The sequence below is a fragment of the Cebus imitator genome, unplaced genomic scaffold (assembly GCF_001604975.1).
Source record: "Cebus imitator isolate Cc_AM_T3 unplaced genomic scaffold, Cebus_imitator-1.0 Scaffold473, whole genome shotgun sequence".
NCBI lineage: Eukaryota > Metazoa > Chordata > Mammalia > Primates > Cebidae > Cebus > Cebus imitator.
Window position 1 is genome coordinate 1,413,501 of NW_016107788.1, and position 13,996 is coordinate 1,427,496.

Here is a 13,996-nt window from a genome sequence, read left to right on the forward strand (position 1 = left end):
TTTTTTTTTTTTTTTTTTTTTGAGACGGAGTCTTGCTCGGTTGCCCAGGCTGGAGTGCAGTGATGTCTTATCGGCTCACTGCAACCTTTGCCTCTGGTGTTCAAGCAATTCTGCCTCAGCCTCCTAAGTAGGTGGAACAACAGGTGTGCCACCACCATGCCTGGCTAATTTTTTTATATTTTTGGTAGAGACAGGTTTTCACCGTGTTAGCCAGGATCTGGCTAACAGGTCCTTATCTGACCTCGTGATCCACCAGCCTCAGCATCCCAAAGTGCTGGCATTACAGGCGTGAGCCACTGCACTCGGCCTGTTTTCACTGTTATTAGGCCTCCGAGGTGGAGGCGGCCAGGGGAAGGAGGAGGCTGGGCAAGACATTAACTCACATTTTAAAGACTGGAATCCTGGGGCTGGGGGCATAGGAAGTGACAGGAGACAGTGACATTACAATATCTGGTTGCACTCAGTGGCATCACGGATACCTGACATGGAGGTGCTGTGATTCAGTTTCCCCATTTGTGAGATGGCAGTGGTAACACCCTGCCTCACAGGGTTGGTGTGAGTCAGCCTGTGAGTGGGGAGGGTCAGAGGTGTCACAGTGCTGGTGTTCCTCTTTCCTTGGTGATACCAGGTGGCTGGCTTTGATCTGGATGGGACCCTCATCACCACACGCTCTGGGAAGGTCTTCCCCACCGGCCCCAGTGACTGGAGGTGATAATAGGCAAAAGAAGGGAGTGAGTGAGGCCTGGAGTTCACTTCTGGCCCCAGGTCAACCCCGCCGCTTCCTACCTGCCCTAGGATCTTGTACCCAGAGATTCCACGTAAGCTCCGGGAGCTGGAAGCTAAAGGCTACAAGGTACATGCAGGAGGTACCTCCATGGGCACACGCCCAGGCCCTGGTGAGCAGGGCACCTGGTGATACCCTCTGCTCCCCAGCTAGTGATCTTCACCAACCAGATGAGCATCGGGCGTCGGAAGCTGCCAGCTGAGGAGTTCAAGGCCAAGGTGGAGGCTGTGGTGGAGAAGCTGGGGGTTCCCTTCCAGGTATGGCTGGGAGACTGAGGGGCTATGTGGGAGGACAGAGATCTAGAGAGAGAGTGTCAGGCCCCGGGGTGGGTGGGGTGGAGGCCTCAGGGGTGACGCTGATAGGAACCCATCATCAGCTACAAATGCTTTAGCTCTGCTTGGCGGGGTGAGGGCTGGGGTGGCATCCAGTAGGTGCCTGAGGGGGAGCTGATGCTGGCGGCCCCTCCCATCCACAGGTGCTGGTGGCCACGCACACAGGCTTGTACCGGAAGCCAGTGACAGGCATGTGGGACCATCTGCAGGAGCAGGTGAGCCTCTCAGCCTGCCCAGCCTCCCTCCTTTCCCCTGCTCCAGCCCCTCACTTCCAAGCCTCTGGTCCCAGCCTCCTCACTCCTCCTGACCTCTCTCGGTCCCGCCTTGTTTCTTGCTGTCACGTTCTAGGTGATGGTTTATGAGGCCAGTGCTCCTAAACGTTCTAAATCAGGGGAGAGAAGCTGTTTATCTCTTTCTTCGTTTGTGTGTGCATTTGTTGTAAAGTTTAGCACATTCTTGAACTGAAAATACCAGTGACCAGGACGGCCTCGTCCAGCGGGACCCGATGGGCAGACTAGCGTGTGAAACAGCGGGAGGGAAGGAGGTGGAGAAAGCAGGCATCGTTTCAGCCCTGATGGGCAGGGATGGCCTCTGAGAAGGTGACATCTTTGGAAAGGCCTAAGGCAGGGCAAGGAGGGAGCCACATGGACACCTGGGGAAAGTGGTCCCCGTGGGAGTGACAGCAAGTGCAAAGGCCCTGAGGCAGCCCCTAGGCTGGGCTCGTTAGGGACAGAGGCCCATGCAGCTGGCCCTGAGCAAGGGAAGGAAGAGGACAGGGCTACAGGGAGGGCATCACTTTTGCCCTGAGGGATGACAGGAGCTGAAGCTGGGCAGGCGCCCTCTGGCGGCCTTGTGGGGAACGGGCAGGGGCGGAAGCCAGGAGGCCTGGAGGGATGGGGCTTCCACGAGGGCCAGGAAGAGGGTGCGAAGTGGCTGGACACAGGTGGGGACACGGAAGGTCAGAAGAGGAGGCCTGATACGGGGCACAGACCAGGCGGAGCAGCCCTATCCCACTGTGGTGGACAGCTATGGGAAGGGCCTCCTCACTGCCGTCTCCTGTAGGCCAACGAGGGCACGCCCATCGCCATCGCGGACAGCATCTTCGTTGGAGGTAAGGGCCTGGAGGCTGCTCAGGGCGGGCTGGGACCCTCCCTCCCTCCGAGCTAGCTGGTGGAGACGGGGTGTCTTGTGTGTTCCAGATGCGGCTGGACGCCCAGCCAACTGGGCCCCAGGACGAAAGAAGAAAGACTTCTCCTGCGCGGACCGCCTGGTGAGGCCCCCCGCCCCTGCCCCCAGCCTGACCCTGGGTGCCGGTATCTGACGTCTGTCCCCGCCCCCAGTTTGCACTTAACCTGGGCCTGCCCTTTGCCACGCCTGAGGAGTTCTTCCTGAAGTGGCCAGCGGCTGGCTTCGAGCTCCCCGCCTTTGACCCGGTGAGGCCCTGGGGTGCGGGGTGGGGAGGGCTCCCGGGACTAGGACGGATGGTGTCTCATGCGCATCTCCGCCCCTTCCAGAGGACCGTTTCCCGCTTGGGGCCTCTCTGCCTCCCTGAGTCCAGGACCCTCCTGAGCTCTAGCCCGGAGGTGGTTGTCGCCGTGGGATTCCCTGGGGGTGAGTGCCCAGCCCGTCCTCGGGATGCCCTGAGTTCCGCCTGGGTACTAGGCCACCCACCAACCTGCTTCCCACACAGCTGGGAAGTCCTCCTTCCTCAAGGAGCACCTCGTGTCAGCCGGATACGTCCACGTGAACAGGGTATGTCTCTCCAGTTCCTTCTCCATCTCTCAGCTTGTTGGGGGCACTTCCCTCCATCACTGCCTCCCCCCTCAACCCCGTTTGTGATCACTTGTGCCCCCAGGACACACTGGGTTCCTGGCAGCGCTGTGTGACTGCCTGTGAGATGGCCCTGAAGCAAGGGAAACGGGTTGCCGTCGACAACACAAACCCGGACGCCCCGAGCCGCGCCAGGTAGTGGAACCGTGGTGCACTGCAGGGGGATGTGGGGGGGCTGCGGCGGGGCCTGCACATCTGGCTCCTCTCCCACAGGTATGTCCAGTGTGCCCAAGCCATGGGTGTCCCCTGCCGCTGCTTCCTCTTCACTGCCACTCTGGAGCAGGCGCGCCACAACAACCGGGTGAGCCTGCTTGGCCCAGACACCCCCAGGCTGCACCCCTACACACCCACCCCTCCCCATGACCCCTGGGCCTGCTGCCCCCCTCTTTGTACCCCCAGTTTCGCGAGATGACAGACTCCTCACACGCCCCCGTGTCAGACATGGTCATGTACGGCTACAGGTAGGGTTGGGGCCCGCAGGGGGCAGGGTGCTGGCTGGACCCCGTAAGCTGGGCTGTCCCTCACTGTCCTCACCACTGCTAGGAAGCAGTTCGAGGCCCCAACGCTGGCCGAAGGCTTCTCGGCTATCCTGGAGATCCCATTCCGCCTGTGCCTGGAGCCAAGGCTGGAGCGGCTGTACTGCCAGTTCTCCGAGGGCTGACCCACCCAGCTCCCTCCACAATAAACGCTGTTTGTCTTTGAACCTGGCCGGCCTGTTGCTGGGAGGAGGGTGGTCGCATGGGGAAGGGGTCCAGGCCTGGCAGTTTGTTACGTGGATGGAGGCTTTCGGGACATTTTCAGGTAACAAAAGGAGGGGCCCCCACAGAGCGGATTCCAGCTTTGCTGGGATCCGACACGGGCACTTTACAGACCGGGGCATGCACAGGCCAGGGCAGGGGGCTGCGTGGCCCCCCAGACCTGGGTGGTGAGGCCACAAAGCCCAACCCAGGACTAAGTTCAAAACCTGGCATGACCCCCAAGGACAAAACCCCGGCCTCAGGTTCTGCAGCACTGGCCTTGAACCCAGGGCTGGCACCTATGAGCACCTGGGCTGCCAGGCATCAGGCAGGGAGCAGAGGGGCAGGCAGGTTTTTAAAAGGCTTTATTGGGGAGACATACAGGGGTGGGGACCGTCCTTGAGCCCTCAGGACGCCATCCTCCATGTTGCTGGGCAGTCGAAGTCCCCAGGGGCCCCTGCTCAGAAGCGTGTCACCTAGGGGCAGGGGTGCAGTGGGGGCTGCTGGCCACAGGCGCCCAAGCACTGACCCCACATCCCTGTGAGCAGAGGCCCCACCTGGGCCTGGACACTGCGCTGCCTAGAAAGCCTGGGACCACCGAGAACACTGTGCCTCCCCCTCTGCTCCATTCACCCTGCTGCTGTTCTCCCAACCCCACCCCCACAGCCCAGGGTCCCTCCTGGACTCGACAGAGTCACCACTCACCAGTCTCTGCAGGGGCCTCGTCTGTGACTCCTGGAGGGGCCCAGCCTGGGGTAGCCGCTACCCCCCCATCTGTGGAGAGAAAGACGGGGTGAGTGTGTGGGAAGGGCGGGAGAAACTGCGCAGGCCGGGGCCGGCTGCCTCACCCCTCGCTGCTGCTGCTCCTGCTCCAGGTTCCGCTGTAGGACCTGCTGCTGGTTGGCAATGACGCGCCGGATGCCGTTGACGAAGTTGCCCTGGTCGTGGGGGATGAGGCCGATGAAGATTTTCTTCTCCGAGGAGTACAGGAGCATGAGCACGCGGATCTCGCACGACGCTTTGTAGGAAAAGTGCACGCAGCCAGCCTGGCAGGCACAGGGCATGGTGTCACCAGATGGTACCACAGTGGCCAGCGCTCCTTCAACTGGGCGGGCACCATGCCATGGGCTCCATTGGCCAGGCGCTGCCTAACTGCTGTCCTCACACTCCCCTCAACCCCCAGAGGTGGGCCCCGTTATGATGATGAGGACACCATGGCCAAGAGGCTCTGTAGGGAGAGGCCCGGGAACCTGCATTTCAGAGCTCCTGGGCAGGCCAGGCTGTCTGGGGCCACCTCACCGAAGCCACGCCACCTGAGCAACCAGCCACGACTCCAACTCAGGAGCCCCAGGGACCTGCGGCAGCCAGCCCAGCAAAGGTGAGGGTTGCAGTACATGGGAGTCTCACTGTCACCTAGGCTGGAGGGTGTGGCAGGATCCCGGCTCACTGCAACCTCTGCCTCCCGGGTTCAAGTGATTCTCCTGCCTCAGCCTCCCAAGTAGCTGGGATTACAGGTGCCCACCACCCTGCCCAGCTAATTTTTTTATTTTTAGTAGAGCTGGGGTTTCACCATGGTGATTGGGCTGGTCTCAAACTCCTGACCTCAGGTGATCCACTCACCTCTGCCTCCCAAAGTGCTGGGATCATAAGCGTGAGCCACCGTGCCCGGCCCAAGGGGGGTCTTGAAAGTTTTTTACTATAAAAGCATCTACACCCAGACCCTCCATGCACAAATGGTGACAGTCAGAGTGAGTCGAAGGTAATTGTAATGTAGTTTCAAGACAGATATTACAGGTATGGCCCAAATGGAAAGTAGACATCAGCAGGTGAACTCCAACCCTCCCACCTCACAGATGGAGAAACAGCCTGAGAGAGCAGCAGACCCTGTGGGGCCCTTTAGGGGACAGACAGCCTTCCCTGCCCGGCAAGGGGCCTTTGGGATGTGGCACAAGCTGCCAGGGCCTGTTTTTCCATCAGGAAACCTGCTGGAGTGACTAAGGCACCTGCCCCTGGGGAGTGGGAGCAACCCTGACGTGGCAGAGCAGGGGCAGCCCCATACGACTGGGATCAGTGCCCCTCTGTCCAGTGCAGAGGGACAGCACAGAGCCCCCCAGAGCCAGCCACCCTCTCCCCAGCCTTCCTGGACATGGCGCTCAGCTCCTCTCCCACGTCCACGCCCGTGAGCGGTCCTGCCTCCCTCTGCCCTGGCCAGGCCCTGCCAGCCTCTGCTGGCGCCACTCACGAAGCCATTGTCCATGATCCGGCACAGGCTCTTCAGCGTCTCCAGGTCCTTGGTGAAGTGGAACTGCACCAGGCGTGAGTTCCGGAACAGTGGCACCAGTGTGGTCTGTGAAGAAGCGAGGGGACCCCTGGCTCTGGCTTCTGCCACCAAGGCCTCCCCCTCGAAGCATGCTGGGTCCCCTGGGCTCAGGACCAAACTGAGGCTCTCACGTCTTCCCCTAGCTCAGGAAATGTCATCTCTGCCCCTCACGCCCCCTCCTCAACTAGCCCGACCCTGGAATTCTGGGGAAGCTGCTCTCAGATCTCTTGGTAGCCCTCTAGGTCACGGCCGCCGTGGCCCTGCTCAGTGGCTACACAACAGCAGGCTGGGTACCTGCGACCCCCGGGCCTGCTGCAGCTCCGCCCCCACTCAGCCAGCTCAGGCTCCCTAGAGGCGCCCTTGCCCTGGCCCCGCCCTTGGGAAGGCCCTCACCAGCAGCTGCTGCGGGATGAGCTGCATGCACAGCTTTCTCGGCCACTGCTCGGTCCTCCTTCGGGGCACAAGGGGACAAGGGTCAGGAGGCCCCGGCTCCCCTGGATGTCACCTCCGCCCCCAGCCCGGCACTCACAGGATTTCTCCCTGGTTCACGTAGACGTGGGACGGCAGCCACCTCTTGGACCGGCTGTTGGGTTCAGGCCTGGGCTTTTGTGGGAGAGGCAAAGAGGAGCCCCTCAGGGCTGGGCGCCCAACTCCCGTGTCCCCTCCCAGCCATAAGCCATGAGGATCTCGGGGTCCCAGGTCCCCGGGCTGCCGAGGGCTCACCTCCTGCCACTCCATGACGCCGCTCCACGCCAGGAACTTGTTGTTGACGATCTGGACCGGGCCTGCGTTGACGCCACCAGGTCCCACTGCCTGCGGGAATGGAAGGGGGTGGCCAGAGGGACCCAGGCTCCCAGGAAACCTGCCTGTCCTGGGGCCTGCCCTCCCTCCGAGTTACCCCCAGCAGGCTCCCAGGAACAGGCCCTGCCCCTCCCCTGCGCACAGCCCCCCCCCCAAGGCTCCCAATGCACTGAGACAGGTCCCGGCCCTCAGCTGGGCGCCCACAGCATCTGCCTCAACTGGCAAGGCGCAACCAGGACACATGGTCACAGGCCAGGGCCTTCTAGCCTCGTGACCATCCCAACCCGTGCTGCCAAGACCCACCCTCTGGCTCTTCAGAGCCCCCCACCAGTGGCCACTTTTCCGTGGAGCCCAGATGGGAACCCGCCCTCTCCTCTCGGCTCCTCTGCGGCTCCTTGCTCCAGCCATCGCATCACACCCCACCTGCAGCAAGTCTGGCTGCACAACCTGGGCGGCCGGGCTTAACTCCGCACTGTCCCCCCAAGGGCTGTGCTGGGTTGGCACACCTGCTTGCGGGTGGTGATGACCTGCCGGATGGCGCTGACGAAGCCACTCTGGTCGTAGGGGATGAGGCCCATGAAGATTTTCTTCTTGGACGAGTACAGGAGCATGAGCACGCGCACCTCACAGGGAGAGATGTGGGGGAACAGCATGCAGCCCGCCTGTGGGGGCCAAGGGGCAGGACCTGAGGGCACGGCCCGGTGCCGCCGTGCCCCCACCACCCCAGGACTGCCCCACCTGGAGGGGGCGAAGGGAGCTCATGAGCAGGCAGAGACCCCCCCAGTCAAGGCCTCGGCCACCGGTGTGGGACCTCTGAGAGCCCATGCAGTGCCCATCAGCGTCTCCCCCACCCTGACGCCCAGCACCCAGGCTGTGGTGAGAACACCAAGAAGGCACCACCTCCCACTCCCTGCCCACCTGATAGGGTGACCTGGCCTGGGGGTTAAGGGTGCAGGCGGTGCCCCCCCTACTCTGCTGCCTCCTAGCTGTGTGACCTAACACCAGCCACCTGTTGCTTTTCAGAGTCCATTTCCTCATTGGTAAAATGGGATAATAGTGCACACAATCAGTGCCACATAAAGGCTCAACAGATGAAGTGTTGCTGCCTCTTGGATGGGATGTGGGAGAATGGCCTGACAGATGTGCCTGACCGTGGTGCCCAGATGAAGGGGTGTGCCCGTCCCAGAACCCCACGCCCCTTCCCACACCAGCCCACCGCCGCAGTGCAGTCCCCAACAGGCTGCCAGCCTAACCCCTCGACCTTCGGTCCAGCCCAGGGAGGACCCACTCAGGGCCCTGTCCCTGGCCTTCCTGGAGCCACGCAGTCACCCTCCCAGGGCCATGAGTGGGGGGGCGACTGTGGAGGTCCACCTCCCCTACAGACTGGGAACTCGGGGCCCGGACACGCCAGCCCTCATCCACCAGTGAAGGCTCGGCTGAAAGACCCTAGGCCAGGCCGTGAGGGAGAAAGCAGGCCCTAGCAGAAGCCACGACACCTCCAAGCAGCAGCTGAGACAGGGTAGAGGCAGAATATCCCAAAGGGGAAACAGGGACTAGGAAGTCCCCAGAGCCAGGTACTCTGGGCAGACAACTTGGTCCCATCCCATCCCTGCATCCTCCCCAGCACCCACCATCTTCCACAGCCGGACACCCCCACTTTCCGCCCTGTGCAGCGCCAGAACCCCAGTCACCTACACAGCCTCACCAGCTGGGTACACCCAGCACCTACTAGGTACTAAAGCCACGGTTTCAAGCGCTTTATACAAACTCCCCTCTTCCAGCTATCCTCCGGGTGGCACCAGGAAGCACAGCTCCTGTTAGCCCCATTTTACAGATGAGAAGGCTGAGCCCCAGAGCACCTCTCCCTCCTGGCTGGCGCTTGTGCCCAGCACACACATGTACCAGGTCCCTGACATACGCCGTGTGTCCCCGACAGGCTCCTGGGCCCCAGCAAGGCTACCCACAGCTGGGCACAGATGCAGAAGCTGGAGGTCTCCCAGGCTGAGTTCATTCACCTGGTGCTCTATTGAGGATGCCTGGGGTCCCAGAGTCCATGAGGGCTACGCCTGACCCCAGGGGAGACCCCCAGCCCCGATCCAGGCTGTGGGTAGATCACTGCCTCCATCCCCACCCCCCACGCGCCTGAGCCCGCCCCACTCACAAAGCCGTTGCCCATGATGCGGCAGAGCCCCTTGAGCGAGTCGCAGTCTCTGTTGGTGAAGTGGAACTGTGCCAGCTGGGAGTTGCGAAACAGGGGGCCCAGCGTGGTCTGGGGGCGACAGGGGGCAGACAGCTGGGTCAGTTGGGCATGGGGGTGCTCCAAGTGGTGGGGGCAGGGCAGGGCGTGTCTCACCAGCAGCTGCTGTGGGATCAGCTGCATGATCAGCTTCTGCGGCCACTGGTCGGTCTCCCTGCGGGAAGGAGCGGCTCAGAGAGGGCTGCCCTGATCCCCACGGCCCCGGCCCTGGCCCCTGCCACCGCCCCAGCCTCAGCACTCACAGGTTCTCGCCTTGGTTCACATAGGCTTGGCAGGGCAGGGTCCGCTTCAGCTTCGCGGTGGAGTCAGAATAGGGTCTGCGCTTCTGCATGGGCAGGAGGGACGTGAGCATGCACGGCCGAGATGCCCCACCTTCCCCTCGGGGACAAGACAGGACCCTGGAGACCGGCCCCAGCCCACAGGGACTCACCTCTTGCCACTCCAGGACACCGCTCCAGGCCAGCAGCTTGTTGCTGAGCCGGTGCTCGCTCACCGCCAGGCCCCCGAGGGTGAGCCCAGGCGAGGAGGGACTGATGGGACCCAGCGCCCCGAAGACCCGAGCACCTTCCTGCAGTGGAGTTGGGGGGGTCGGTGGGAAAATTGAGGCAGAGGTCTGCAAGGACAGGCAGTCCCCACACCTCCCAAAGGGGCTGGCCCAACATTCAGACCCCCAACCCCTGCTGGACACCCACAGGGCCATGTCCAAACCCTCCGCTCAGCGCTCAGGACCCCAACACTGTGGTCCTCAAGTCCTTTCCCACTGCTCCCTCAGGACCCTTCCTTCCCAGAGGCTGCTGTCACCCTGACACTGGCCGGGCAGATTCCTGAAGCCAGCAGCCAGCCCCACCTCCAGCCTTTGCCCCAGCTGCGTGCCTGATCGATTCCTCCAGACCCAAGTTAGAAGCCAGCTGTGGGGGACTTTCCCATGCCCCATGCTGGGCCCAGGGCGTCCTTGCAATCCCAGGAGGCACAAGCCGGCCTGCGCTGTCTGTCCTGCACACTGGCTTGCCCTGTCTTTGCCAGGCTGAAACCCTCCTAAGGCTCCTGTCCCCACAAAGTTGTGACTCCTCCCTCTGGCCCAGGCCAGTGCCCACCTCTCTGGCCTTATCAGTCTGACCCCAGGGAGGCAGGGAGGAGGAGAAACACAAAGGAGACCGAACCATCCAGAAGAAAGAATTGAGGAGAAGGGAGAAACAACTGGGAGAGAGCTGGGACACCACCCCCTGGAGGGGGTCCCACAAACCAAAACCGTGCAAAACACCAGAAGGTTCTAGCAATAAAGCCAAGCAAAGCCACAAACGCTACTCACAGGGCATGCTCCCCCGCTTTTATTTTTTGTTGTTAATTTTTTCAGATGGAGTCTCACTCGTATTGCCCAGGCTGGAGTGCAGTGGCGTGATCTCAGCTCACTGCAACCTCCACCTCCTGAGTTCAAGCAACTCTCCCGCCTCAGCATCCCAAGCAGCTGAGATTACAGGTGCTCGTGACCACGCCCAGCTAATTTTTTTTTTTTAGTAGAGATGGGGTTTCACCACGTTGGCCAGGATGGTCTTGAACTCCTGACCACAAGTCATCCGCCTGCCTCGGCCTCCCAAAATGCTGGGATTACAGGCATGGGTCGCTGCGCCTGGCCTTGCTTATCGTAGTTAAAAACCAAAAACACCTCACAGCAAACACGGGAAAGCTCCGCAAACAGCCTGGCGGCAGGAGACCCACAAGATCTCCCTGCAGTAGGCGCCTCCAGCCAGGGGAAAAAAATTCTAAGGGTGATTTCTTTTTTTCTTATTACAAACGGGTATTTTCCAAATTTCTATAAAGTACAAGGAGATCTTTCCTTCCACAATACTAGCAGACAGAAAAAATTTTAGTCTGTGAACGCTTAAAAAGATGAACCTGAACAAACTTGGTCTCCACCCACACAGGTGATTCTGGTTTTTGGGCAATCGTCAAAAGATGAGGAAGAAAACCTGAGTGTCTTAGTGTCACAATGAGTTGTTGCTGGGGCTTCAAGCACCACACCGAACATACAGCATCTGAGAAGATGAGTTAAAACGCACGGTCCGGCAGGGCACGGTGGCTCACACCTATAACCCTAGCACTTTGGGAGGCCAAGGTGGGTGAACCACCTGAGGTTGGGAGTTTGAGACCAGCCTGCCCAGCATGACAAAACCCAGTCTCTACTAAAAATAGAAAAATTAGCCCAGCGTGGTGGCGCATGCCTGTAATCCCAACTACTCCGGAGGCTGAGGCAGGAGAATCGCTTGAAACAGGGAGGTGGAGGTTTCAGACTCCAGCCTTCGAGATGGCAGCGAGACTCCATCTCAAACAAACAAACAAACAAACAAAACCGCACAGCTGAAGACGCCTTTAGAGATGAGGGTATTCTTGCAACATAAAAGTTGTTTATGGCACTGGGACCTGGGATATCCAGACTGCACACACAAGTCCGCATATACAAGCGACACGTACGCATTTACTGCCACAAAGATGGGTAAAAATCAGGCGACCACACGTAAGAGTCCAAGCCACATACTGAACATCTGCTTATCTCAGAGGGCGGGTTGACCCAGGACTTCAAAGATGCTAACATCTGAAGCCCTGGTAAGGAGCAGGTATGCTTGCCTAAAACCCAGGAATACCTTCAGCTGCAGGAGCAGCACATTAAGACGGGAGGATCACATTTAAAACCGACGCTTAAGGTGCAACCTAAAGGAAATCTCACATCTCGTCAAGCGTGTGCAGAGCTGCGCGGGCCTGACGCCCCTACTTGCACAGGGAACTCCATCCAATACTTGCACTGAGCTTTAAAGCCTTGAGGGGCACATCTGAGCACCCAGAAAACACTTCTGAACAACTAAATGCGAATGCTGCAGGAAGGGGCGAAAGCAGGGGAGGGAAGGGCTACGTTTAAGTTGTGGGAGGTAATCGGAGTCTGGGTATCCATGTTTTAGACCCAGGAAGCCTGTTGAAGACTTCAGTAGGCCTGCCACAGCGCTGTGCCATCCACACCGCCGGGGCAGTGTATTTAAGAAGCGGGCAGGAGCGCGGGCCCTGGGGAAATCTCACATCGGTGCAACCCTGTGCACATTGCAAAGTCGCGATGTGCAGTTTTACCACCCCGGATAAACCTTACAGTTCCTGAAAAGCATGTGCGTCTTCTGGGTCTGGGGAAGGCTATGCAGCCCAAAGTACCTGCAAAGCTGAATATTTACGTTTACGATCTGGGCTCACGACAGTCCATCAAGGCATCCCACGTCTGGGCGCCGGCGCACATTCTAGGTGCGCACTCCACGGGCACAGCGCGGGCCCCGGGGAGAACGCCCACGGGTGCGACATCTGGGCGCACTGGTACAAAGCGCGGGCCCCTCCCTCACCGCCGTCCCCAACCCCCGCCCCCATTTCCACGTTCCCTGCCCGGAGAGCAAGCAACTTTCCAACGGGAAAAACAAACGCGCGTGGCAGCCGCCGGTCCGCCGCCGCCCCCCACCCGCGTTCAAATCCGACCACGGAGTCAGCAGTAATTCGAGCCTGCCCCGCCCCCGTCCCCTACCCCCCACCCCGACCCGAACGCGCAACAAAGGGGAGAGCGCGGGGCGAACCACCGGGAGCTCCACGGGGAACCTAGCCCCGGGCGGGACCACCCTTCGGGCCACAGGGGAGACCCCGGAGCGGAGGGGGCCGCGGACAAAGGCGTGAGCCCGGGGTAGGGGCGGGGGGGGGCGGGGCCGTGGAAGGCTCTGGAAAAAGGGCGGGGGGCTCACCATGGGAGGGGCCGAGCGGGCCCGGATCCGCGGAGGCTGCGGGCCTCGGGGGCTGGCCGGCCAGGAGCGCGAGCGGACGGCGCGCACTACGAGGGGCCGCGGAGGGCGGCCGCGACCGCCGAGGGGGCCCCCGGCGCCGGAGCGATACGGGGCACGGCGCGGACGGACCATGGCGGGCGCGGGCCGAGAGGGCGGGGAGCAGCCGCGGGCCACACGGGGGTCTGCAGGCTCCACCGACTGAGGGGCGCAGGCGCGCGGCTTCGGGGGAGACGGGCTGAGCCGTACCAAGCGCGGGGGACGCGCCGCCAGAGAGGGGTCGCCGCGGCCGAACCACTGCGGCGAGCGGGGGAGCCCGGCGCGTACCAAGCGCGTCCGAGGGGGCGTGGCCAGAGCGTACCAAGGCGGCGCGGAGGAGCGGGGGGCGCGGGCGGGAGCGGAGTGTGGGCTCGGCGGTCCTCTGGGCCGCTCCGGCGAGGAGGAGGGCCTGGGAGGACGCGCGAGCCACAACTTCAGGGGGCGTGGCAGGAACGGGAGTCCCTACCAAACGCGGGGGCAGAAGAACGAAGGCGACACCATGCTGGCTCAGTGCCGGGGCTCGCGACGCCGGGAGACCTTATCAGGAGCTACGGGCCCGCAGAGCCGGGAGACCGCTCCAAAAAACATCAGGGAAGACGGGCGGACAAGGGAACCCACTATGAGGGAACCCACTGAGGGTACGGATTGCGCCCGAGGGGAGGGCGGAAGGTTTGCAGGCGGTGACGTGGCGAGCTGGGCAGGGAACTCCAACTCCCAGCGGCCCCCGCGCGGCCTGGGTGTGGCCAGCGGTCCCGGGAGACTCCACCCATTAGTTCTAGGCCCAGGCTCCGCCTGCCGCCCGGGGCGGCGACCCCAAGCTTCTCGCCACTCACGTCGCTCACCGGTCTCGTGTGGATTCGCTCATTCGCTCTGCTAAAATGAAATGACCGCGCAGCCGCTTAGTAGTGGTTGTGTAAGATTTGCCCCTCGACGTCTTGTTTCTTAAACGTGGGTAATATCTAACCCTAGAGTGCTTATGGGTATCAAATGCTTGGCGCAGTCACTACTCAAATGCTAGCTTTTCTTTAAGGAAAAAAAAAATCTGTTATGAGTACCCTGTCCGGTTCTGTGCTCGGCGATGAGTATATACGGCGACGAC

The 13,996-nt window shown here is 61.4% G+C and overlaps 2 protein-coding genes across 19 annotated transcripts in view; one reads left to right on the forward strand and one right to left on the reverse strand.

The window, feature by feature from the left end:
• Positions 1 to 4,029, forward strand: part of LOC108292013 (polynucleotide kinase 3'-phosphatase) — a 7,320-nt gene extending 3,291 nt beyond the window's left edge. For 3 of the 17 annotated variants that reach the window (XM_017512571.2, XM_017512580.2, XM_037732816.1), the window contains 11 exons: positions 629 to 708; positions 796 to 853; positions 934 to 1,041; positions 1,260 to 1,331; positions 2,075 to 2,386; positions 2,457 to 2,727; positions 2,807 to 2,868; positions 2,972 to 3,081; positions 3,160 to 3,247; positions 3,346 to 3,407; positions 3,494 to 4,029. In XM_017512571.2, the coding sequence (XP_017368060.1) occupies positions 629 to 708; positions 796 to 853; positions 934 to 1,041; positions 1,260 to 1,331; positions 2,075 to 2,386; positions 2,457 to 2,727; positions 2,807 to 2,868; positions 2,972 to 3,081; positions 3,160 to 3,247; positions 3,346 to 3,407; positions 3,494 to 3,875 (1,605 nt within the window). In that variant the 3' untranslated portion in view covers positions 3,876 to 4,029. Of the gene's footprint in view, positions 1 to 628; positions 709 to 795; positions 854 to 933; positions 1,042 to 1,259; positions 1,332 to 2,074; positions 2,387 to 2,456; positions 2,728 to 2,806; positions 2,869 to 2,971; positions 3,082 to 3,159; positions 3,248 to 3,345; positions 3,408 to 3,489 lie in introns of those variants that run through there. The other 14 variants (XM_017512575.2, XM_037732819.1, XM_017512578.2 and 11 more) reach the window with 13 other exon arrangements.
• A 2-nt stretch (positions 4,030 to 4,031) lies between these two features.
• PTOV1 (PTOV1 extended AT-hook containing adaptor protein) lies at positions 4,032 to 13,191 on the reverse strand. Of its 2 annotated transcripts, none has more exons than XM_017512606.1 (13): positions 12,823 to 13,191; positions 9,492 to 9,629; positions 9,304 to 9,386; positions 9,158 to 9,215; positions 8,966 to 9,073; positions 7,311 to 7,466; positions 6,727 to 6,816; positions 6,533 to 6,606; positions 6,397 to 6,454; positions 5,926 to 6,030; positions 4,532 to 4,729; positions 4,389 to 4,457; positions 4,032 to 4,207 (listed from the first exon to the last, which is right to left on the reverse strand). In XM_017512606.1, the coding sequence occupies exons 1-12, from the start codon at positions 12,991 to 12,993 to the stop codon at positions 4,446 to 4,448; spliced, it is 1,251 nt and encodes a 416-aa protein (XP_017368095.1). In that variant the 5' UTR covers positions 12,994 to 13,191; the 3' UTR covers positions 4,032 to 4,207; positions 4,389 to 4,445. The 2 variants fall into 2 exon arrangements, with proteins under 2 accessions (XP_017368095.1, XP_017368093.1); XM_017512604.2 differs by having other exon boundaries at positions 4,035 to 4,159.
• Positions 13,192 to 13,996: the final 805 nt, after the last annotated feature.